The sequence below is a fragment of the Lotus japonicus genome, chromosome 4 (genome assembly GCF_012489685.1).
Source record: "Lotus japonicus ecotype B-129 chromosome 4, LjGifu_v1.2".
Taxonomy (NCBI): Eukaryota; Viridiplantae; Streptophyta; class Magnoliopsida; order Fabales; family Fabaceae; genus Lotus; species Lotus japonicus.
The window spans coordinates 12,739,823-12,763,676 of NC_080044.1; the positions used below are offsets into that span (position 1 = coordinate 12,739,823).

General features: G+C 35.1%; 2 protein-coding genes and 1 non-coding gene across 3 annotated transcripts; 1 reads left to right on the forward strand and 2 right to left on the reverse strand.

The window, feature by feature from the left end:
• Positions 1-238: 238 nt before the first annotated feature.
• Positions 239-10,038, forward strand: LOC130715902 (calcium-transporting ATPase 2, plasma membrane-type-like). Its single transcript, XM_057566052.1, has 7 exons — positions 239-595; positions 5,739-5,793; positions 5,868-7,810; positions 7,901-8,059; positions 8,574-8,745; positions 8,838-9,136; positions 9,451-10,038. Exons 1-7 carry the CDS (start codon positions 419-421, stop codon positions 9,688-9,690), a joined length of 3,045 nt encoding a protein of 1,014 aa, XP_057422035.1. The 5' UTR covers positions 239-418; the 3' UTR covers positions 9,691-10,038.
• Positions 10,039-10,564: 526 nt separating this feature from the next.
• On the reverse strand, positions 10,565-15,988 carry LOC130710625 (formin-like protein 6). The gene is made up of 4 exons (XM_057559955.1): positions 14,218-15,988; positions 13,905-14,122; positions 11,887-12,128; positions 10,565-11,796 (listed from the first exon to the last, which is right to left on the reverse strand). Exons 1-4 carry the CDS (start codon positions 15,546-15,548, stop codon positions 11,002-11,004), a joined length of 2,586 nt encoding a protein of 861 aa, XP_057415938.1. The 5' UTR covers positions 15,549-15,988; the 3' UTR covers positions 10,565-11,001.
• A 3,251-nt stretch (positions 15,989-19,239) lies between these two features.
• TRNAM-CAU (transfer RNA methionine (anticodon CAU)) lies at positions 19,240-19,311 on the reverse strand. The gene has a single exon. It is a non-coding gene; the product is annotated as a tRNA-Met (tRNA).
• Positions 19,312-23,854: the final 4,543 nt, after the last annotated feature.

Sequence of the window (23,854 nt, forward strand, 5' to 3'; positions counted from 1 at the left end):
TGTTTAATCCTAGTAGTAACACATTTCAATGTGTGTCCCTCTCAAAATTTTACATATTTTTGTATTAGAAGAAATTAAATTAGGTGCAGCCGTTGACCCCGCCCAATTCGTTCATCCTCACTCTTTCCCAAAATAACATACCGTTATTCATTCCAAGACGCTACAAAATTTCGGATCCTCACTCATTTCCTTCCTCTGCTTGTCTCTTTGTCTTTCTCCAATCCATTCATTTTTTGACTCTAACCAACTACTAAGAAATACCATTCTTTCCTCTTCCCACCTTACTCTATCCAAAATCTGAATTTCATTCTAAGAATGCTACCAGTGATTGCAGTTATAATGTTACTAAATATGAAAAGTGCTGTTTGATAACAGAGAAGGAAGAAAGAGTAAGAGAAAATCAACTCATAAAAAGGTGATGGAGAGTTACTTGAATGAGAGTTTTGGAGGGGTGAAATCCAAGAACTCTACCGAAGAAGCTCTTTCAAAATGGAGAAAAGTATGTGGTGTGGTGAAGAACCCGAAAAGACGATTTCGTTTCACTGCCAACCTCTCCAAGCGTTACGAAGCTGCTGCTATGCGTCGTACCAATCAGGTCTTCAGTTTCATTTCACTATGTTAGAAATAATAATATAAAATTATTCGTGCGGCAATTTCACAACAACTTAAGCGTTTTGGATCATTGTTTGTTTGATACACTGTATATATGCGTTTTGTGCATTTATGGTTTGGATTATGTGTGATTGCTGCTGAATTTAATTGACCTAAATAGATCATATAGACATAGATACAGATTATAGCATGTCGTGATTCAATAATGTAAAAGGAATTGTGCACCTGAAAGGATTGAAGAATCTATGAGTCTACCAGAGAATGAAAGAAAATGAAACAGAGGGGTGAAATTGCTCTCTGCACCTGGTACTACGTTCTCAGGATAAACTGTCTAATGGAGCAGCAGTTTATATATTACCAGTTGAGATCAGAGTCCCCTCATTAGGCAAAGTTAGCTGACCTAACCCATCATAGGACAGTTAATAACAAAAGCCTAATCTACCATCCATCATAACACATGCAATTGAATTAAATTAATAATTCACACAATTGATATTAATGACCAAACAAAATATATTCTAATTAATTGATAATGTTAATTCACATAACAAAAGAGAGAAATAATTATAAATAAATCTAACATTCTCCCACTTGGATTAACATTTGTCAACTAATATAAAATATATGTATCATTAAACGAAATATCAATTATGATAAAATACATGTAAGCCAAAGAAATATAAGTTGTACACCAAAAGTTACTCAACAAAAGATCATATTTGATAGGGATAATAATCATATGTAACAAAGGCTTATATTTCATACAAAACAAAGATGGATATAGAAAGCACAATAATAACCAGAAGTGCTATTCCATAAAATGATCCAAACATCTAAAATGCTATAAGAGATATGATAACAAAACCAACAACATATCTTATAACTTACAATTCAGACTCCCACTGATCATGAACATCAAAAGACTTTAAACATATGAGTTATGTGACTCAAACAATAAAGTCTTAGATTAACGAATATATCATTATTTATAATGTACTCTAATACTAGAGTCTGAAATTTAATCACAAGGAGTCTAGAAGTTCTTTAGGTGCCATCAAAGTCACAAACAAAATTCCACAAAGGTCTAGGTGCATTTTAGCCCAACAAGAGTAATAATTACATGTTGGCTAAACATCAAAATGGTCAGCATAATTTGACATAAAATCAATTCAAGATTTTCTAAACAAGTGACTAAAGTCCATGTGAAGCCAAAGCTTAATATAATAGCATGGGCGATACTTGTTTGGACAAAAGGATATCTTGAACTAATAAAACACAAAATGACAATAATGAGCAAAGACTTATAACCATTGGTCTAAAATAAGAGTATGAGTACCTTAAGAATGCAAGAAATCACACTCGATAGGATTAATGATATTATACATCTAAGTCACTTGTACATTTGACCATACATAACGTAGAATATTGGCTAAGATCACAAGCACAGTAAAATTACATGTCAATGTGCTGTACCAACAGAGTAATATTGGCCTAAATCGAAAACACCACAAAATTGCATGTCAAATGCGTTGTACCAAACATAATGTTGGCCAAAACAAAAGCACCATAAAATTGCATGCCAAATGTGCTGTACTAGCTGAATAATGTTGGTCAAAATCAAAAGCACCACAAAATTGCATGCCAAATGTGCTGTACCAACCGAATAATGTTGGCCAAAATAAAAAGCACCATAAAATTGCATGTCAAATGTGCTGTACCAACCGAATAAGGCTGGCCAAAATAAAAAACACCATAAAATTGGATGTCAAATGTGTTGTACCAACAAAATAGCCCCAAGCACTCATTAAATGTGCTAACTGATATTAAAAAAAAATATATACATATATATCTCAGTACATTAGAATGAGACTGAGTATCAAAGTCTCCAAAAGAGTATGTCATATAGTTATCAAAGTAAGCATTAGAGTATATGACAGTAAAATAGCTCCAAAACTATGCCATAATAACACAAAAGTGCACGAAAAATATATGGTATACATATATTAATAAGTAGTCTCAAGACAAAGCAATTGTGTGCACACTCCCACTAATTTAATATACCATTGCTAACATTACGATTCTATTCAAGCCAACTAGTACCAAAATAGTTTAAATGGTTTAACCGTTAATAGTGAGATAATGACTTCATGGTAAAGTCAATTGAGTCTGGATCTCACAATCTTTCTCTCTCCAATGATAATTAATTAGAGAGAAATAAAATAATGCTGAGTTGTCACAAGAAGTGGTTACTAAAGAATCACAAAATGGAGCCCAATATATATACCATAACAAAACACACTTGAATACAAAGTTGAGTTACCAATAACAACAGCAGAAGCATATAGGACCTATAGAGGATATGATATCAAGTAGTCTCTAACTCCCACTGTCACTATGGTAGCGTTTGGTAGACAGGTGGGAAGGGAACGAAACATGACACATGGGTTCCGTTCTGTGTTTGTCATGTTTTTAAGATGGAACGGAACGGGACAAAAGGCTCCAGGAACAGGACACTTTGGTTCCCTGGAAAAGGGTGGAACAGAAGGGAACGGAACGGAACACTTTCTTAAAACTCTTGTAAGTTCAAAAATACCCCTAATTTATATTTGAAATTTTATGTATCTAAACAGTTAAAAATAACTCCTAATATTGAAAGCACTTATTGTATTTGTAGACAAAGTTAAATGAAAATCTACTTTTTCAAAAAAATCACTTAAAATAAAATCAATTATTTTTTCAAAAGTAAAATCACTTTTTGTAAGCAATGATAAATGATCCAATTAGAGTGTGTTTGATTCAACTTATTTTGGAAAAATCACTTTTTAATCAAACAATCACTTTTAAAATCAAAAATCATTTTTTAAATCAAAATATCACTTTTTGTGTTTGTTTCAAAATGAAGTTAAAAACAGATTATTTGAAACAATTACTTTAGCTTATCATGAAAATCTATGATGATAGATGAGAGGAGATAAAAAAAGTGATTTTAATTAGAGTAGTCAAACACGAGTCAACTTAATTAAAATATAATCAATTATTTTTTCAAAAGTAAAATAAGTTTTTGTAAGCAATGATAAACGAGCCAATTAGAGCACGTTTGATTCAACTTATTTTGAAAGAATCATTTTAATAAAAAAATAACTTTTAAAATAAAAAAATCACTTTTTGTGCTTGTTTCAGCTGAAGCTGAAGCTGAAAACAGATTATTTGAAACAACTACTTTAGCTAATAATGAAAATCTATGATGAAAGATGAGAGGAGATAAAAAAACAAAAAATGATTTTAATTAGAGTAGTCAAACACGAATCAACTTATGCTTTTCTTAAAATCTCTTAAAAAGAATTATAGTTAAAAATTAATATGTTTTAATCTAAACAAACACACTTAAAATAGCTTAAATAGATAATTAGGTTTCTGCTTTTTTTAATAGCATACTGAAACAACTTAAACAATATATAAGTGATTATTTTAAAGAAATAAAATTTCAAAAAAAAAAATTATTTTAAAGAAATAAGTGATTATTTCATGAAGTAAGCAATAACAAACGGTTTCTATCCAAAATGTTCAATTGAGTTCAATTTATTTTCTTCAATCAAATATTAAACATGCAGGGTTATATATGTAATTAAAATTATGATTCTGTTCTATTGACTTGGAGTTACCAAACACAACACACAGAACATTATTGTTCTGTTCCATCCTGTTCCGTCCCGTTCCGTTTTGTTTTGTCCTGTTCTGTTCCGTCACCAAACGCTACCTATATATTGTGGATAAGAAACAATAGGTCAAAGTCAGTAAGCTAATTTGATAGTTTGACATATTATCTTAACAATCATAGGGAGTTTATTGTATTCCAATATTCTGAAAAGAGACTTAATAATATCCTCAATATAGGTCTCACTATAAAGTGATATCTAGTATTATATCACACATAAGAGTATCAATTATAAATTCAACTAATTGAGCAACTATTGAGTGAGAGACATTGCATAACTTCAGTTGAGAAAGATAAGAGCAAACAAGTCTCTCCCACTTGATAGAGAAAAATAGTTGAGTTAACCATACCAAAATTAAACAAAAGAATACTTTAAGTATTTTTTTTTGAATTAAAAGAATACCCAAAACTATTTTCTCTATCACACAATGATCATATCAAGCAATGTAATACCGATAAGGTATATCCATTACTTACACAATGCAATAATAAAGGAGAAATTTATCCATAAATATTTTAGTGAATATGAATTTACTTTGCGATAGTCAAATGCAAACTTTTAAGATAATGTATTGTAAAAACAAATTGCCCAATTAATATAATGTATCTAATCTTATGGCCTAAAATAAAATTCTAATACCGATAGGGTAGTAGAATGAATTAACATAAGTTAACAACGCATGATACATTAAAAACAAAAGTACACATTACACTAATAATAATATATCGATAGGGTTATTGTCATTAATGTAAATATACACAAATGTAAATTCTTTAAAGAATTTAGATAATATAATTTTTCCAAATTCTAAATAACTACGCCCACGATAGGTGAGATCGCAGTTACACAAAATATAATGAAGCGAATATAATCATACCCAAATTTGTATAAATTTATTAATGCAATATAAATAATTTCAATTGAATCAATTGAATTCACAAAATTTATATAATTGTACATTTGTACCCATGATAGGTGAGCTCACAACTATACAAAATGATCTTCATGCCCATACATGAATGATAATTTAATATATATATATATATATATATATATATATATATATTAAATAAATTTAAGCATAAAGGAATACAAAATGCATTCTTGTTCAGGTTGTCAAAGCTGGCATAAAAACCGTGCTCCATTGGGTTCATTGGAGAGAAGATATATTTACCACACTCACTTACCAGCAAATTGCTTGTTATATCTCATTTCTAATCTAGAATCTGAAGAAACACAAGCAATTGACTGCTTAATTAGGATTTTGCATTCACATTGCTTGTTTCATACGCTAAATATTATAATGTGATTTTGATAATGCATAATGATTCTCTATTGAATGTGAGGTTGTGACTTGTGACCTCTCCATGTATGAATTATTCTCAAATGCTTATTATTTCCATAATGCAGGAGAAGCTAAGGGTTGCTGTTTTGGTTTCCAAAGCTGCATTTCAATTTATCCAAGGCAAGTTTCTTGAGAACTAAGTTAAAATGTAGTCTAATAAGAATCTATTTGCTTACCCGTGATTATACAAGCAGGTGTTCAACCAAGCGATTACCTCGTACCAGATGATGTTAAAGCTGCAGGTTTCCATATCTGTGCTGATGAATTGGGATCTATTGTTGAAGGCCATGATGTAAAGAAGCTGAAGTTTCATGGGGGAGTAAGTGGTATCGCAGAAAAGCTTTCAACATCAACCACCAAGGGACTTAGTGGAGATTCTGAAGCACGGAGAATCAGGCAAGAGGTTTATGGAATCAATAAGTTTGCTGAAAGTGAAGTTCGGAGTTTCTGGATTTTTGTTTATGAAGCTCTTCAAGACATGACCCTCATGATCCTTGCAGTGTGTGCTTTTGTGTCTTTGATAGTTGGCATAGCAACGGAAGGATGGCCCCAAGGATCTCATGATGGTCTTGGAATTGTTGCAAGTATCTTACTAGTTGTATTTGTGACAGCAACAAGTGATTATCGCCAATCATTACAATTCAAGGATTTGGACAAAGAGAAGAAAAAGATTTCCATTCAGGTTACAAGAAATGGCTATAGGCAGAAAATGTCAATATATAATTTACTTCCTGGTGATCTTGTGCATCTTTCTATTGGAGATCAAGTCCCTACAGATGGGTTATTTGTTTCTGGATTTTCTGTGTTGATTGATGAGTCAAGTTTAACTGGTGAGAGTGAACCAGTGATGGTGACTTCCCAGAATCCATTTCTTCTCTCTGGAACCAAGGTCCAAGATGGATCATGCACCATGTTGGTTACCACTGTTGGGATGAGAACCCAATGGGGAAAGTTGATGGCAACTCTCAGTGAAGGTGGAGATGATGAAACCCCATTGCAGGTGAAACTGAATGGAGTGGCAACCCTTATTGGGAAGGTAGGACTATTCTTCGCAGTGGTTACTTTTGTGGTTTTGGTGAAAGGACTCATGAGCCGCAAAATCAGAGAAGGAAGATTCTGGTGGTGGTCTGCAGATGATGCCATGGAGATGTTGGAATTCTTTGCTATCGCAGTTACCATCGTTGTTGTTGCAGTTCCAGAAGGGCTTCCATTGGCTGTGACATTGAGCCTTGCATTTGCAATGAAGAAGATGATGAATGACAAAGCCCTGGTGAGGCATTTGGCAGCTTGTGAGACAATGGGATCAGCCACAACTATATGCAGTGACAAGACTGGTACACTAACAACAAATCACATGACTGTTGTGAAAACGTGCATTTGCATGAGCAGCAAGGAAGTGAACAACAAGGAACATGGTTTGTGTTCTGAACTCCCAGATTCTGCTCAAAAACTGTTGCTACAATCCATATTTAATAATACTGGGGGAGAGGTTGTGGTCAACAAGAGAGGAAAACGTGAGATCTTGGGGACACCAACAGAGTCAGCAATATTGGAGTTTGGATTATCATTGGGTGGTGATCCTCAGAAAGAGAGACAAGCATGTAAGCTTGTTAAAGTTGAGCCATTCAACTCTCAGAAGAAGAGAATGGGTGTGGTTGTGGAGCTCCCAGAAGGAGGTTTAAGAGCACATTGCAAAGGTGCTTCAGAAATAGTTCTTGCTGCTTGTGACAATGTGATTGACTCAAAGGGTGATGTTGTCCCACTTAATGCAGAATCAAGAAATTATCTTGAGAGTACAATAGACCAGTTTGCTGGTGAGGCACTTAGAACTCTTTGCCTTGCCTATATAGAATTGGAACATGGGTTTTCTGCTGAAGACCCTATTCCTGCTTCTGGGTATACTTGTATAGGAGTTGTTGGTATCAAAGATCCTGTTCGTCCGGGTGTTAAGGAGTCTGTTCAAGTGTGTCGTTCAGCTGGAATAATGGTAAGAATGGTTACTGGAGACAATATTAATACTGCAAAGGCTATAGCCAGGGAATGTGGAATTTTAACAGAAGATGGCTTAGCCATTGAAGGTCCAGACTTTAGAGAGAAGACTCAGGAGGAAATGTTTGAACTGATTCCCAAAATTCAGGTGCTTAAATTTATGCTTGATATAATTTAGAAAGAGGGAAATTGTTTATGCTTTATGCACTCAATAACATAATGACTGAATTTCTTTTAGGTTATGGCTCGATCCTCTCCTTTAGACAAACATACACTGGTGAAACAATTGCGTACAACGTTTGGGGAAGTTGTAGCTGTAACTGGTGATGGAACAAATGATGCCCCTGCCCTTCATGAAGCAGACATTGGACTTGCAATGGGAATTGCTGGAACTGAGGTTAGTGCAATAATGCCTTCTACCGCCCTGTTATAGAGGGCCATGAAAAGCATGGTCAAATATAGAATGGATAGAGAGATCGTGTGATCCTAACTTAGAGCTTTGTGTCTATTCCTTTCTTTGCATCTCTACACCATGTCATGTGAAAATCTAATCTAAGATAATCCATGCTAGTGAAACATTTGAAACCAAAATAAGAGAAATGAAAATGGTCATCAAAATGAGCTCATTTTGGTCTTTTCAACATAATCTTTTATGGTAATGATAATCTAACCATAATAATATAAAAGGCGATAAATTGTGTACATGGCTAGTTTTGCATTCTTGGTAACCATGAAGAAGATTATGATCAAATGATCAAAATGAGCTCATAATGATCATTTAACGATAGTTATATAAAAGGTAATAATGTGCACTTGTATGAACCATGGCTTTGCTAGTTTTGCATTCTTGGTAACTATAAAAAAGATTGCAGAATTCAGCTAATTCAGCTAATTTTATAATTTGTGTGCAGGTTGCTAAAGAAAGTGCAGATGTCATAATTCTGGATGATAATTTCTCCACAATAGTGACGGTGGCCAAATGGGGACGTTCAGTGTACATTAACATTCAGAAGTTTGTTCAGTTCCAGCTTACTGTAAATGTGGTTGCATTACTAGTAAACTTCTCATCGGCCGTTTTGACAGGTTAGAAAATTAGCCTAATTTCATAAGTAAAATGTGTTTGTATTTTCTTTTTCATTTTTTATATTATGATTTAACATGTATTTCCTCCTCAGGCAGTGCACCCCTCACGGCCGTTCAACTTTTGTGGGTGAACATGATCATGGACACGTTAGGAGCACTTGCGCTTGCAACTGAACCTCCAACCGATGACTTAATGAAGCGTGCCCCTCTGGGAAGGAAAGGGGATTTCATCAATAGTATTATGTGGAGGAATATCTTAGGACAAGCATTGTATCAGTTTGTGGTGATATGGTTTCTCCAGACGGTAGGAAAATGGGTCTTTTTCCTCAGGGGACCCAATGCTGGTGTAGTCTTAAACACACTTATCTTCAACTCATTTGTCTTCTGTCAGGTAAAACTTCTGAAAAAACTCCTCTTTACACTCAAGTGATGAACATAAATATAAAATTCATACAACTAAAACTTCTAGTTTAGTTGATTACTAACATGGTATCAGTCTTTGTAACCAAGTAGTCTAGAGTTTCGACCCTTATTGCCTCCATTCTTCTAATAAAAAATACTCAGATAAACATATGCAGATCATCTATGACTCCAAAAAATAAATTGGCTAATGATTGAAAATTTAAATTCAATTGTATTATTATAGCTTTAGCTGTGGGGGTAAATTGGCCTTACCTGATGATGAAGGTTGATTTGGTTGTGCAGGTTTTCAATGAGATAAACTCTCGTGAGATGGAGGAAGTAGATGTTTTCAAAGGCATATGGGACAATCATGTGTTTGTGGCTGTCATCGGTTGCACTGTTGTGTTTCAAATCATAATAGTTGAGTACTTGGGAACCTTTGCAAACACAACACCTCTCTCTCTGGTACAGTGGATCTTTTGCTTATCAGTTGGATATGTAGGCATGCCAATCGCAACTTACTTAAAGCAGATACCCGTCTGAAGCATTCTCAACTTAGTTTTTAAACACAAGTTTAAGGTTTGTTCTGTTATTGTACATTCACTGATAGCATGCTATAACTGGTCTAGCATTGTTGGAGGTTTCCTTGGGTTGGAATCACAAGTTTTGAGCAGGAAATTAGAAATCTGGAGTCTAGCAACCATTCAATAGATACATAGTCATTAATTCATTAGATTGAAAATTTGTACACGTATACTTCCACATGTTGTAGCATATTTATCAATGTGTAGCTGATGTAACAACTTCAATTACTTGTGGTAAAGTTGTCATTTTCAAAATTTTAATTACACTTTCATTTGCTGAATAACTTTGTGAGGATCAACAACTAGCCTTTGTATGAGCGCAATTTCACTTGGTTTTTATGAAATGGTGATTCTAGATCTGCTCTTCCTTTCTTGTAAAAAGCATGATGTTCAATTCATGCGGCCCCCTGTCTCTAGAACAATATTCACTTTCAGGGTTAGCATTTCTCTGTCATCTTGTTAACAATGTGCATATATTATTTTAAATTTTATCTATTTTAAGATAGATGAATTTATTTAATTAAATAATATATGTTTCTTTTAACTAATTTTAGTAAATTAATTTCTAGTTGTTATAACCTGGTTATTTCTTCACCTGTCGTGGTTCATGTTGAACACAGCAATCCAAGGCCTCTATTTGATGTCAGCAAATATCAAAGTTTTGCTAGCCACCGATTATAATCAATCCTCATTCACAAGAAGCCAGATATCATATGCATACTCTAAAGGGTAAACAAAATCATGCTATACAAATCCTTCCTCTATTATTCAATTACTCCAAATACCAATTACTCAATTCGAGTTATATCTCCTCCCTAAAATCAGCAAACACATAAAGAAACTTCTGCAAATCTGCTACTTATTATTAATAGTTGATTCAAAAAATACATATAAAATGGAAACCTTCTATAATATGAAGATGTGTGGGGCTCTAATCTATAAAATCTATCTGAACTACAGCATATTTGTTTGATTAGCAGAATCAAAAAAAAAAATTCGTGTCTTGCACTAATGCACTTACCATTTAACAGTTCATTACAGTTTCTTATGAAGTTGAGTGTAGATAGTAAACATGGTATGGATCCCCTGAACAGCTTGTTGTCTACCCCACCATCTTTGTTACGTGTTTGTTCTTCAGTCTAAATGAAAGCTGTAATTCTTCACTACTACTTGTGGAATGGGATTCTCTAAGTAATGGGAGAAATCCTGTTATAGACATTTACTTTAAATGTTATACTGAGAGACTGTCATTTCTTTCATATTCACAACACTAGGGAGATAAGCTTTCCTCATCTGAACTTCTATCCTGTCTTGCGTGGTACCTGTTGAGAACCGGTAATGATGCATTTGCAGCTATCCTGAATGATCTGGCTGAACCGATCACAGTCCTATCCTGCATCCTTCCCACTTCTTTGCATACTTGATCAAGAATATTTAGAAAGTCTCTTACAATCATGAAAATTCTGAAAGGGTGCGCTTCTTCTTTTGCCGTATCCCCGTGAAAGTATTCTGTAACTTCTTTCACAAGGAACAAAGCCCTTCTCTCATCATCCTTGATCACAATAATTTTCTCCTCAGCATCTTTCAGAAATATCTCTGTCGCGTTAAAGAAGCTTCCTTGCATATCTGGCTTTTGATACTGCAAAACCAATCTCACTTTATCCAGCCCCATTTCAAGCTTTGATACATAGCTGCTTAAGACATCAGAGTCCATTCCTGCTGCCTTTTTGACATTACCAAGGTCTCTACTCAGTCCAGCCACAACCTGCAGTCCTTTCTTTCTGAACTCATCCTCATTGAATTGGGAATTCGTTTGGTTTTGAACACTCTCATTTGCAGATTCACCACCTGTACCTTCAGATCTAATGATCTCTTGGACCACAAAGTGTAGCAATGTGGTCTTTCCATCTGTTCCCTTTATATCTACTAGTTTTAGGAGTGTGTCTAGTTTGAAAGACTTAGCATCACCGCGATTGGTGCCAACATTCATTCTGTTTCCTGTCCTGAGAACAGCTTCAAGAAGTTTGAAGAATAACCGGCTGTTTTTCAATTCCTCACTTGCTGCCTGATAGATATTAAACCTGATTGGTTAGTAAGAGGCAGGAGAAAATGTAAACATCAAAGAAAACAATGGATTGATAAAAGCTAGTCTCACCTCCAAGGTCTGAAAGGATTTCCTAAGGTAGTTAACTTCTGTTTCAAAATTAGCTCTGTACAGCATGGCTTCAACTCTTTTAAAAGCTAGAGGGATATCAAGCACTGCTTTAAGAAATCTTTCCGCAGACCCAAGTTTTGAAAGGTCGCCGTCGTAATTTTTTAGTTTTATCTCTTCCTCCTTTGTTGGAGCCATCTTCACTAGTGTTTCCAATAGCTCAGCACCCAACCCTTCAGGATTTCCTGTGTCATCCAAAAAGCTAATAAATGATGTTTGCAAAGTGAAAACGGTGGTTACAAACTAGTAAGTAGTTCAAGGTAAAAACAAACAGCATATGTATCAGAGAAACAACCAAAGATATTGGTTGGTGTAAATACTTATTTCAGACAATTCACCTATTTTACAGACTTACCACTAATTGGAAGTAACATAAAATGGGACCCTGAAAGTTGAATATGATGGAAAACTTCATTATGGATGAGACGGTTTCAGACATTATTGTCTCTTCTGATTTGCTATTAAGTTACACAGCTGTTTCATTTCAGGTGCATCAATATATTCATATTAAAAAGTTTTTCTTGGAATAATAATTTGTGGACTATAGGGAAGCTACGAGTAGCTAATTTATTCCCAGTTGATATCAAGCAAGAGCGGTTTCACAAGTTAGATGGCCAATTTGCTGAAACAAAAAGGATAAAAGGAATACTGACAGAGAAGCAAGAGAAAGATAAAAAAGCAAAATCATATACTCACAGAATGTTCGACCAATATATATATATATACACTCACAGAATATAAAGTTAGAGAACAGGAGCGAAAACAGTAAATGATCTATCTTTACCATGTGACGGCCAAGACTCAAAACAGGGGTGCACTGCCTTTAGGGGACTTGACCGTTACAGCTAAAAAAGGAAAAGCTAGGTGATGGATGAGGAGCACTGGTGCAGTATTACTACTGTATTAGGCTGGTCCATTGTGATGGAAAGGGCAGTGTCAAGTTTAATAACAATAATTGCTCAGAAAAAAAGGAGAGAAATAAACAATTTGATAATGAACATAAGATCTTTCTCAGTTGGAAGTGGAGAAAGATCCAGCTTCTCAATTTGATAAAGGAAAGGGTGTGTTTGTTTTTCAGTGGGAGCATCCAAAAGTACTTTCGGGTCTTATGTAACTTTGTGCCACTATGTTTGACAAATTAAAAACCACATTCACCCAACCCACTTTTAGCCCCAAACCAACTTTCATCTCAACTCTCCAAATTGTCACTTTTACATTCATCCAACATACTTTCAACCCCAAACTCTATTTTGAAATAAAAGAATCCAAACATAAATCACATTACAACCAACCCACTTTGATCCAAACTCTATTTTGTAAACTGAAATCCAAACTGTGTTTGGTGGATGATTGGTCATTGTTCACTATTTCTAGTTTCTAGATGATGTTGATTGCTAATGACCAGATCGTCATGTTTACTGAGCCAGATCTGAATTTTATATGACATTGTCAAATTGGCACCTATACAGCTATACTGCCAAGTTTTTCCATACCAACTAAAACAACTTAATAATAGACATGGCATGATGCTTCTTAGCAATTTTCAAACTTGATTTGAGATGTAATCATAAATAAACTCTTCTTAAGTAAGCTATGTATTCCATTTTCAAAAGGATTCATCATGTTTCATTTGTTTGTTGGCTTAAACTATTCTGAGTAAAATATATGCCCTTCAGACTTAAAAATTTGCAGCATCATACATTGGTGCACTAAATATACATTTTTTTACACGTTTTGGAACTAGTGCTTTTAAACTGGTACTAAATAATTAAACAACATCAATGTATAGACACACATGTGGCCAATGGCACTGCCGTGTAGCCCATGAACACCTGAGATCAGGGAATTAGACAATTGAGAAATACAACACAATATGACAAAGTTTTGTCCACTTTGGTGCAATTAAACTCTAAAGTATGATAACTGTCCAGAAATAGAAAAGAATGAACAGATTAACTTACCATCTAAAAGAGCTTCTGATACCTCATCTCTTGTCACATTCAGTGCCCTGAGCAGTATAGCAATGTTTTGTGATTTCTTGGGATCCAACACCCTATTCTCTTGTTCAACTGGGGGGAAAACTGGTTTTCTAACAACACTTGTTGTTGTTGTCTCTTTAGGAGCAGAATTTGTTGTAGAATTGAAGCCAAACAAGGTCTCCATCATGTCCTCATTTAACCTGCATATATCAGAAACAAACATTCTCAGCTCACAATCCTAAATAGAACAAACCAACCCAGAAATCAAGAGTTGTAGTAGTTGTAGCTAACTCACTGAAATGAGCTTGATTTTAACTGGTTCCATACAGTGGCACGGTTTGAGGTAGCACGCACTTTATCCCAATGCAGAGCCTTCAACTTGGGTTTTCCTCCTTCCATCATGGATTCACCTTCCTCTGAAGGTTTGCTCACACTCACTGAACTCACACCATTGGAAGAAGCATCTCCTTCAATTGAAGATGAAGATTGTTGCTGCTTTGATACAGAGGACGAGTGCATGGTAGTAATCGCCGGAGACCAAACCTTCCTTGCTGCCGGAGGCGGTGGCGGTGGAGGAGGAGGAGGAGGAGTGTTGAGTGAAGCCATATTCGGCGCTGGAGGATGCGTTGAAAATTTCGGCCTCCTGGAAGGACCACCGTCCAATTGGGTAGACGGCGGCGCAGGTGGCGCAGGCGGCGGAGGAAGGGGATTATGCTTAATGGACGGAATCATGGCGTGCCTGATATCCGGCGACGAAGCAGAAAGCCGAGATTTCGGCGAAGTCCTCTTCGAGAACGGAACCGCCGTCGCCGCGGCGGGGCTACCGTTGGCGACAGAGCTGTGGCGCGAAACCGGCGTGTAATAGTTGTTGTCGTCGTGGCTCACCGACGACCCGTGCGGCGAATGAAACGCCGTCTCACGGCTTTCTGCATCCTCCGACGAAGACGGCGAGGAAGAAGAAGCTGCCGGCGGCGAGTGGATCTCGTCGGGGGGTTTGCTCAACGGCGGCAACGGTTGCAGCTCGGGGCTCGGCCGGTAACGGTAATTGGAAGCGAGCTTAGCAGAATTGAGATTTTGAGCGTCGCTCACCGACGTTCTGCTTGGCTCTACAGTTCCAATGTAGAGGAAGCTCGACGGTGGTGGTGGTGGTGGGGCCCTCGGAGAATCATCTAGAACCCTTCGAGAGTTTCCACGACCACCACCACCATCGACAACGAGTTTGTGATTCTCTGAGGAGGTTTGATTTGAATTGGAATTGGCCCTGTGCTTGTACAAGAAGAACGCGAGTGCGGAGAGAACCGCCACCGTGACAACCGCCGCGGAGGCTGCAATTGCGACTTTCTTTGCCGGCTTGGCCGGTTTCGTCGCCGTCGGGTAGGCAATTGAGGCCGACGGCGGCGGTTGTGTCAGGGCCTGGTCCGGCGGCGGTGGCGAGTACTCGTTGAAGAAAGGGATGTCGGGGGACGACGGAGTGTCTGGTGGCGGCGGAGGAGGGGTGGATGGTGGCGGAGCGGAGCCCGCCGGGAAAAGCGGTTGGTGGAGGATTCTTCTTGCATTGGGAGTACTATTGAGTGGAGTGAAGAGAGACAATGATAATAGGATCAAAAAATAAGGTTTCAATTTCATGGTGAGTTATTTTTGTGTTGTGTTCTTCTCTTTAATTTCATTTCACCCAATAAAACATGTCTGGTTTTGTTTTCGTTGTTCTCTGCTGCAATCAAAGAAAGAAAAAAACCAACAGAGAGAGGAAACTTGATGGTAAGGGTAAAAAGCGTGACACAGATAGTAACTAAATGGTGAGGAGGAATGTTATGTGACGTGGCAGTGAGATTTGGGTTTGTAATATGAATGAATCATGATGTGATTGTTGAGCTTTATGGATCGTTCATGTATATGATGATCTTCTCCTTTATCATCATGAGTTTATTATAGAAATGTTATATATGTTCTCTTTTGATGGTAACCAAATGAGAGCAAAGCATCAACAATATCTTTGAGGATGTCATAATTACTGCCTCCAACGACTACTGCTCATTTTGCTACTTTTTCTTTGATTCACCTCAGTGGTTGATTGGCAATTGCACGTCCGAATGGCTTGTTTTACAATATTTTTTGCATTAGAATAACAAGTGAATAAATAAAAGATTGTTAATTTGATTGTGGAAGACTGGAAGTCTCAATAAATTTTAATTTTGGCTTTAGACCATCTTGACTAATTGTCTTGTTTGGATGTTCCCACAAAACAGCAAATAACTAACCACGAAAGGACCAGATGAGCCACTATCATGCTACATTTTGTGGTTGTCAATAAATTTATAGTAATGGTGATGATAAATGAATTATAATTTCTATGTTTTATTTATAAAAAATATTTATTGATTCATTGAATTGTGGGTTAGTAACCCACATTGGTCATTTAGACAATCTCATATTTTGGAAGGGTAAAAAATATTTAACTTTGTGGGGGTGTATGTCGAGACCTTAATGGGAGATGTATGTTTGGTTTTTGTAGGAATTTGGGTCGCTCTAATGTCATGTGGAGTGAGCTTTGGGGGTATTTTCACCATGCTTGGGTTGGCTTGGGAGTGTGGTGTTAGGAAACTCATTATTGAGGGTGACTCTCTTGTGGCAATTACCCTGATTAATGGCAGTTATGACAAGTCTCATCCTTATGCTTCCCTTGTTCTACATATTAGGGATTTGATGCTCAAGGAGTGGGAGGTACAATGCCTTCATATTCAGCGAGAGGCAAATCAAGTCGTTGATTGTTTGACCAACATGGCTCATTCTCTAGAGTTGGGCATCCATGTCCATGAGGCTCCTCCTCCTAGCTGTAGAAATTTATAATTTTATGATGTAACAAGTGTGTCCTACCCGAGGTCGGTTCGCTTGTAGTTTTTTGGGCTTAGTCCCTTCCAATAACCAAAAAAAATTAATTTTTTCTCAATTAAGTATGTAGGAGAATCAAAGAAGAATATAGTACTTCATCTGTTTCAAAATAATTGTCTTGAGAGAAGAAACATATTAAGAAATACAATTAATATTGTTAACTTTTTAAAATATTTTTTTTCTAATTTATCATTTGAAGTGTATTTTTATTGTCCTAATTCATTATTCTCATAGGGACATTATATGGAAAAACATCAATGACAAAAGAAATTGATCGAGTGAAAGAAATCAAAATCGTGTCGTAATCAGCTCAAATCTTGCCATTATAGAAGCAATTCAAAACGAGCTATAGGACATGATTAATGGTTGTAATCATATTTTGAATTTTATGCCCAAGTGTTGTGATATACTCCTACTAGTATTTTGTCAATTTCCAATTCCAGGGTTAGCCAAGTGGACATGTGTTAATCATATTGACGGACGCGGATACCTAATCACACGATTACTGCACATTACCTACTTAATGTGTACAAAATTAAAGTCTTACCATACATTAATACCCTGGAACACCTGAATATACATAATTTCAAACACTTCTCATTTATACTTTGAAAAAAAAAAACTTTCACTTAAAAAAGCAGTTGAGGCATGTATCACACTCGATCTGGTAAACAACCCAGCATGGCTATGAAATGTTTACATATACTAACACAGCACTAGCATAACACCAGCATCACATGGTGAAAATTCTTTTTATTTTATATGTTTAAATTATATGTATCTTCATTGAGATGTAACTGCAACTAGGTTTGCCAAACAAGCCACAAGAGTGTAATGCTTAAGAAAATGAATTTGTAAAACACAAGGGGCTTGTGCATGATACAAAATGAATTCCTAACAGTGAATGTGCCGGGGAGCGAGCTTGGCGGGTGGTAACCTTAGCTGGGACGATGAGAGAGCTGAATTTTTGAGCCGGTAGGAACCCAGGAAGTGGGGATCGGACCTGCAAAAATTCTCTGATGCTAAAGTCAGAGAGGAGTTGGAGTGGAAGATCCCTCAAATCTCTAAGATATGGTGGTATAGAAAAGCTTACCTTGGCCCTGGCAGAGAGGGCTCCTTTTATAACTGTCTGAGGCTAGGATATTCTCAAGAAGGGTCATGAGTTCCTAGGTCCTAGCTAAGGTGCTCCCAGCCGTTGGATTTCTGTGACACACAAAGATCTAAGGGCCAAGGGTCCCTAGTAACATGTAGCTATACCTCGAGCCATGGTCCTAGCTTCCTGCGACAGAGGTCTTAGGGCCTGTGATGGGATGGTTGAGGTGATTCGCATCTCACCCCTAGTGGGTCACAGTCGTCCAATGGGTGGTCGGTCCTGTCTCGTCCTCTAAGGGTGGTCGCTCACTGGAGGGGATCGGTAGTCTATCGTAGACGCTTGGCAGGGGGCGTAGTCGTCCTTTCCTGTTCCCATAAGAATAGTGTTTGATTGGAAGGGATGAAAGTGATTTTTTAAAAACTAATATGATTTGGTTCATTTTTTCAAAGGGAAGGGCCGGGAATGAAGGGGACAAAGACCTCTCTCTACAAAAGTCGGGGAATTTGAGGGAAAATATTTATTTAGACAAAAAAATGTTAGTCATCATGTTTAATTTCTCAAAAGAAGTGAGAGCAATAAAAGGAAATATATTTAAAATTTTCTCTCCATTCCTCTTGAATCAAATAAGAAAAGAGTTATCTTTCCTCTCTTTCCCTCATCTATCATTCTGACTAAACCTGATAAGATATAAAATTCTTCTTTTCTCTTCGCCTCCTCGCCCGATTAAAATCTCATCCCTCGATCCCTTCCCCTATGATAATTGTAATAAAAAATTGAAAAATTAAAAAAATTATTTCTGAATGAATTTACAATCACAAGATGGTACAAGTAAAATTAACTTTTTTTAAACTAACTTGAAAATTGTAAGTAACCAAAAAAACTTGAAAATTGTATAAGTTATAATCAATATAAATAAATAATACAATTAAATAATCAAGCAGTAAAGTTAATCCATGGCTGCCAGCCTTGAGAAATCAAGATAATTAAATTAATGTATTTAATAAATATTTAAAAATATAATCTATCAAGGAAATCAAGAATATAATTATATCTTTTAAATTTATATCCATATATAATTTATCCCAATTTCATATTACCAATGATCTATATTAATTTTATTTCTCCTCTAAAATAGATTTTTTTTTCTTGTTCTAAATTTTAAAGAAAAAAAGTTTGATAGCTTTATTTATAATCTGTCCCCTTAGGCAAAATATTTAAAACTTGTTAGAGATTGTATTATTTACACCTTTATAGCAGAAACTTATTTCCAGTAAAACGTGAGTTCATGGGTATTTCAATTAGCCAAAAAAATAATTATTCACGGAAGCCACTCTTTATCAGAGCCAGGTTTCGATCCTGGGACCTGTGGGTTATGGGCCCACCACGCTTCCGCTGCGCCACTCTGATTTTATGATACTTAATGCAAACATAAAATATATAATACAAAAGCTAAGAAGTTTATGATTTGTTATCTTAATATAGGAGTGGTCCACCTGATGTATCTTTTCTCTGTCTTTTTTCTTTGTTCAGGCTTTCTATTGTTGTATAATATCTCTTTTCCTAAAATGAGTGTTGAGCTGGATGAAGGATAAAAAGAAGTAAAATAATGTACAAGAACATGCCAGCCTTTAAGGCCAAGAGGTTGTGTGGTGCACTACGTTGTTGAGGGGAGAGACGAGAGATAAAATAAAGCACTACAGAAAAAGAAGTAATAGTTAACGGTATACTCATTGTCATGACCAAAAGTTTGATGCTTTCCTTAACCTTGACATTCCAGCTTGCCATTCATGATTCTCTTTTGTTACTTTGAGGAATTTTATTTTGTTCATTATTCAGCTACTTGTTGATAGGGGCCAGTCTCTATTTCATTATTTTATTTTCTCTGCTGAACTTTTGGGGGGAAATATTCTCTTTTCCCCTCATGCTTTACATTTATAACATGGCGAGCTCCATGATTGAATTTATTCTTTACATAAGGACGTAAGCAGAGAAAAACTCGACAACTAAAGGGTTGAAAGTATGCATACATAGGAAAGACATGAAACAAGAACTCAAATGGCGTCTGACAAAAAATAATCATGGTAGAAACTTTATTAATAACATAAACACAGTGTACTGAATGCTTCAACCCAATAACTAATAGGAACTTGAGAATGATAAAACATAGATAGATCAGTCTTAAGTATGTGCCAATTGTTTCTCTCGATCCATCCATTATGAGCCTGTGTTTTCCAAATAACAAACTTAGGGTTTAGGGCTGGAGAAGACAATAGAAAGCAAAGGTTTGCGGCATAAGTAGCGGTGGAGGTGCAACTGAGTCATCAACAAAATGAAACATATTTTGTAGGCGGAGAAGATATTCAACTAGTTTCTTCCAAAGAAGAAAATTGGTGGAAAAGAGACGAACCATGATCATGTGGATCATGGTAGCGCAAGAAAGGGTTGCTGGTGGTAGTTCCTCGTCGACCGTGAGAAAAAAAAGAGGGGTAACGGCTTGAAAAATGATGACTAAGAGATTTGGTTACTGAAGTTTCTATAACCTACCTAATTGATACCATTTAAGATGATGGAATTATTCTCACAAAAAATGAGGGAGACGATTTCATACTTTATTCATAGAAAAATTTAATACACTGGAATTGACATTAATAAAAAAGAACAATTATTTCTAACAATAATCCAATCAAATATAGAAAGAATAATTATTTTAACAATAATCTAATTACTTCTAATGGTATACGTTTATTGTGATTTGTGCAGCTTATAACATTTTACAATTGATTGTCAAGCTATATTAATCAATATAGAAGAGAAGTTTTTGGATGTTAGTGTTGAGAATTCAAATGTGAGTTGGAGTTTCATATTGATTAAATACAGGTGATGTGAAGACTCTAATGTGACTAATATATCCAATGCTTTAAGGTTTTGGCCCTTTTGGGTAAAGATATGACATAGTGTTCTTTTGCTGTTTTGTTTCCTAGACACATGGGCTCCCACTATTTCTCAACAAGTGGTATCAAAGCCAATGTGGTGTGAGCATGGTGACGACTCCTTATATCGAAAATATTCTTGCGTGTGGCTAGACGATATGTTTTGTTGGCGCGATGGAGCAAACAACAATAGAATCTAGCTCGCTTCCGTTAAGAGGGAGCACAGTAACATAGTGGAGACTCACACTTGAGAGAAAAAATGTTGAGAATTCAAGTGTAAGTTGGAGTCTCACTTTGGTTAAATAAGAGTGAGTTGAAGATTTAATAAGAGATTTGATCATACACTCTGTGCATTAAGGTTTTTTGACTAAAGATGTGGCGTTAATTTTTTTTGGTGTTTTGTTTCTTTGCCCCATGGGCTCTCTGTTAGTTTTTTTTTTTGGTTAATCTCTCTGTTAGTTTTTTTATCTTCCTGTAAATGCTTAATTTTGAATTATCTATCTATCTATCTATAAACTATATAAAGGGAGAGTTTGTGCAACCTTGAGGCAAACCAGTCATTCAACAATTAATTTTAAAAACTATGAAAGTTTGGCATGAGTATTTTAGTAAAAAAGTAATTTATTTCTCTTGGATTGAATCTCAACCGTTGATTCACAAGCATTTGATTTATCAAAGTGCCTAATAATGATTTGCCAAAAAAAAAAAGTGCCTAATAGTGAATTATGAGAAGTTAAAAAAATTAAGGCAATTTAGGAGTTACATACATTTAAGAAATTAATTTATAAGAAGTTAAAAAAAATAAACCTTTAACATCCCACTTTAAATTACCTAATGATGTTACAACAACCATTCATATTCTGCAATCATATTATCATATGCTTTCTATTATTGCATAGAAAATAAATAAAAAATGTCTTAAATGTACATATAGGCTACATATTTTTATAAGCACAATTTTTTTTATAAAAATATTAATGCAATTTAGAAGTTACATATAAATTAAGAGATTAATTTAGAAGAAGTTTAAAAATTTGTAACCTTCAATATTGGTTTAAAATTCTACATCAAAGTATCTAATCATGACACAAAAATAAATAATTAAAACCAAGAGAAAAAACTATTCCACTTCTATAACTCCATTCCCATTTGCTTACTATATAAATAACAAAAAAATCTTCATCTCAACACACAATTTCCCACTCAAACATCTTTACCTTTGAAACGATTTCTCACCCTTTCGCATTGTTTATCGCCCTCTAAATGAGGCTGAAAGATGAAGATCGCAAGTATAATTCATCAAATCATGGATCTTCGACCAACGACACAAGTAAGTTTCGTACATATCAATTTTTTAATTATTTCTTTTTTTATCCAATTTTTTCTACAAGTTTAACATTCATGAATCCACCATTTTCATATAATGCCTAATTCTAACATAAAATGAGCTAAGGAACTTATGCGAGGTTTCAACAATCTAACACTTCTAATCGTAAAACAACTTTTATTTGATTTATGTTGTGCCGGTGTTTTGTTAATTAAATTGCTTTTATATATTCTCTAAAAAAATCTTTTCAATGTAAATATTTGTATACCATAACAAAACACATTGTGAATCTCCCATGTAAAGGGTTTGGCACGAAGCAGAAATTCACCAGTTCAGAGAAACCATGTCAACGACGAAGGAACTTCTGCAAGCATTCAACAACCTAACATTTCAAATGGTATGTTTCCAAAACAAAAAAAAATTCAGTTATTTTGTGTCGGTGCTTGATTATCTAAATTGCTTTTATATATTCCCTAAAAATTCTTTTAAATGGAAATATTTGAACAAAACAATGCAGCAGATCAAAGCACAACAATATGTATCTCCCATGTAAAGGCCTCGGCACGAAGCCGAAATTCACAAGTTCGTAGAAACCGTGTCAATGATATAAGAAGTAAGTATCTGTCATTTAATTTAATTTATGTTTTTTATTATTGCTACTAGATATTTATTAATAAAAAAATAATATAATATTTGACTAAAACCATACCACACTATTTTAATCCAAAAATTCAATAGGTGGTCTAACTCAAAATGATATGAGCGAAGATGAAACTCAATCGCATTGTTTAAAAAGGGGCAGGGGACATTCCATGCATCTTTTAGATCTCGGAAGGATATTGATTCTTCAAGTGTCTTGACTTTACACCAACATGAAAATTTAAATTATAGCATATTTTTAATAAACTCCCCTTATAAATTGCTAAGCAGCTTCACACAATTTCGACCACGGTCATATTTTATCTGATGAAGATGAAGATGTCGACCATGATAGTTCATCATGTGATGCATTTATGTTAATTTATTTTAATGCATTTTCATAAAATTTATATCGATATTTATTTTACCACAAAAAAAGCTACTTTCACAAACTAACATATTTGTTCAAGTATATTTAATTTAATTAAAAAATGGAATAATGGTTATTAAAATAATAATAATAATAATAATAACTCATTATGTTGCTATAAAAATTTACCTCATTTAGAATTTCATGATATAGTATTTTTAAGTTTTATAAACCAAGCAAATATGTGCCAAACAAGGATGATGATGATGATGAAAGATACACTTTTAATTATTTTTTTTTAAAACAAATATCACCTCATTAGTTTTTGTTTTTATCTGTTAGCTCATAAGTTCCAGTTATGAATATCATGTTTTGAATGTGTCTATTCTAACTATTTTGGATTGATACAATCATTCTATATCAGAATGAATTTTTTTTTTTAAGTTAGTTATTTTGACTATTCCAATCTTCCAAGTTCTATTTCAAAACCTAAGGAAGATTGGTGTTAATGAAAGCAGGCACTTCTCTTTGCTGAATTGAAAAATTATAAGGTTGATCTTTTTAATGACAACAACTTCTACTTACTCCCTCCGTTCCAAAATATAGGTTGTTTTAGGTTTGTGCATATTGTTTAAGAGCTCATTAATTGATAATTTTTTTGATTAAAATACCCCTATTTAAAGT

Bases quoted from the DNA above. Each gene is read 5' to 3' on its own strand.
- LOC130715902 (XM_057566052.1), top strand. From the start codon at position 419: ATGGAGAGTTACTTGAATGAGAGTTTTGGAGGGGTGAAATCCAAGAAC. The intron at 8,060-8,573 runs GTTAGTGCAATA...ATTTGTGTGCAG, and splicing joins TGGGAATTGCTGGAACTGAG to GTTGCTAAAGAAAGTGCAGA. The intron at 8,746-8,837 runs GTTAGAAAATTA...TTTCCTCCTCAG, and splicing joins CTCATCGGCCGTTTTGACAG to GCAGTGCACCCCTCACGGCC.
- LOC130710625 (XM_057559955.1), bottom strand. From the start codon at position 15,548: ATGAAATTGAAACCTTATTTTTTGATCCTATTATCATTGTCTCTCTTC. The intron at 14,123-14,217 runs GTGAGTTAGCTA...TGATATATGCAG, and splicing joins TTAAAATCAAGCTCATTTCA to GTTAAATGAGGACATGATGG. The intron at 12,129-13,904 runs GTAAGTTAATCT...TGGATGACACAG, and splicing joins ATCAGAAGCTCTTTTAGATG to GAAATCCTGAAGGGTTGGGT.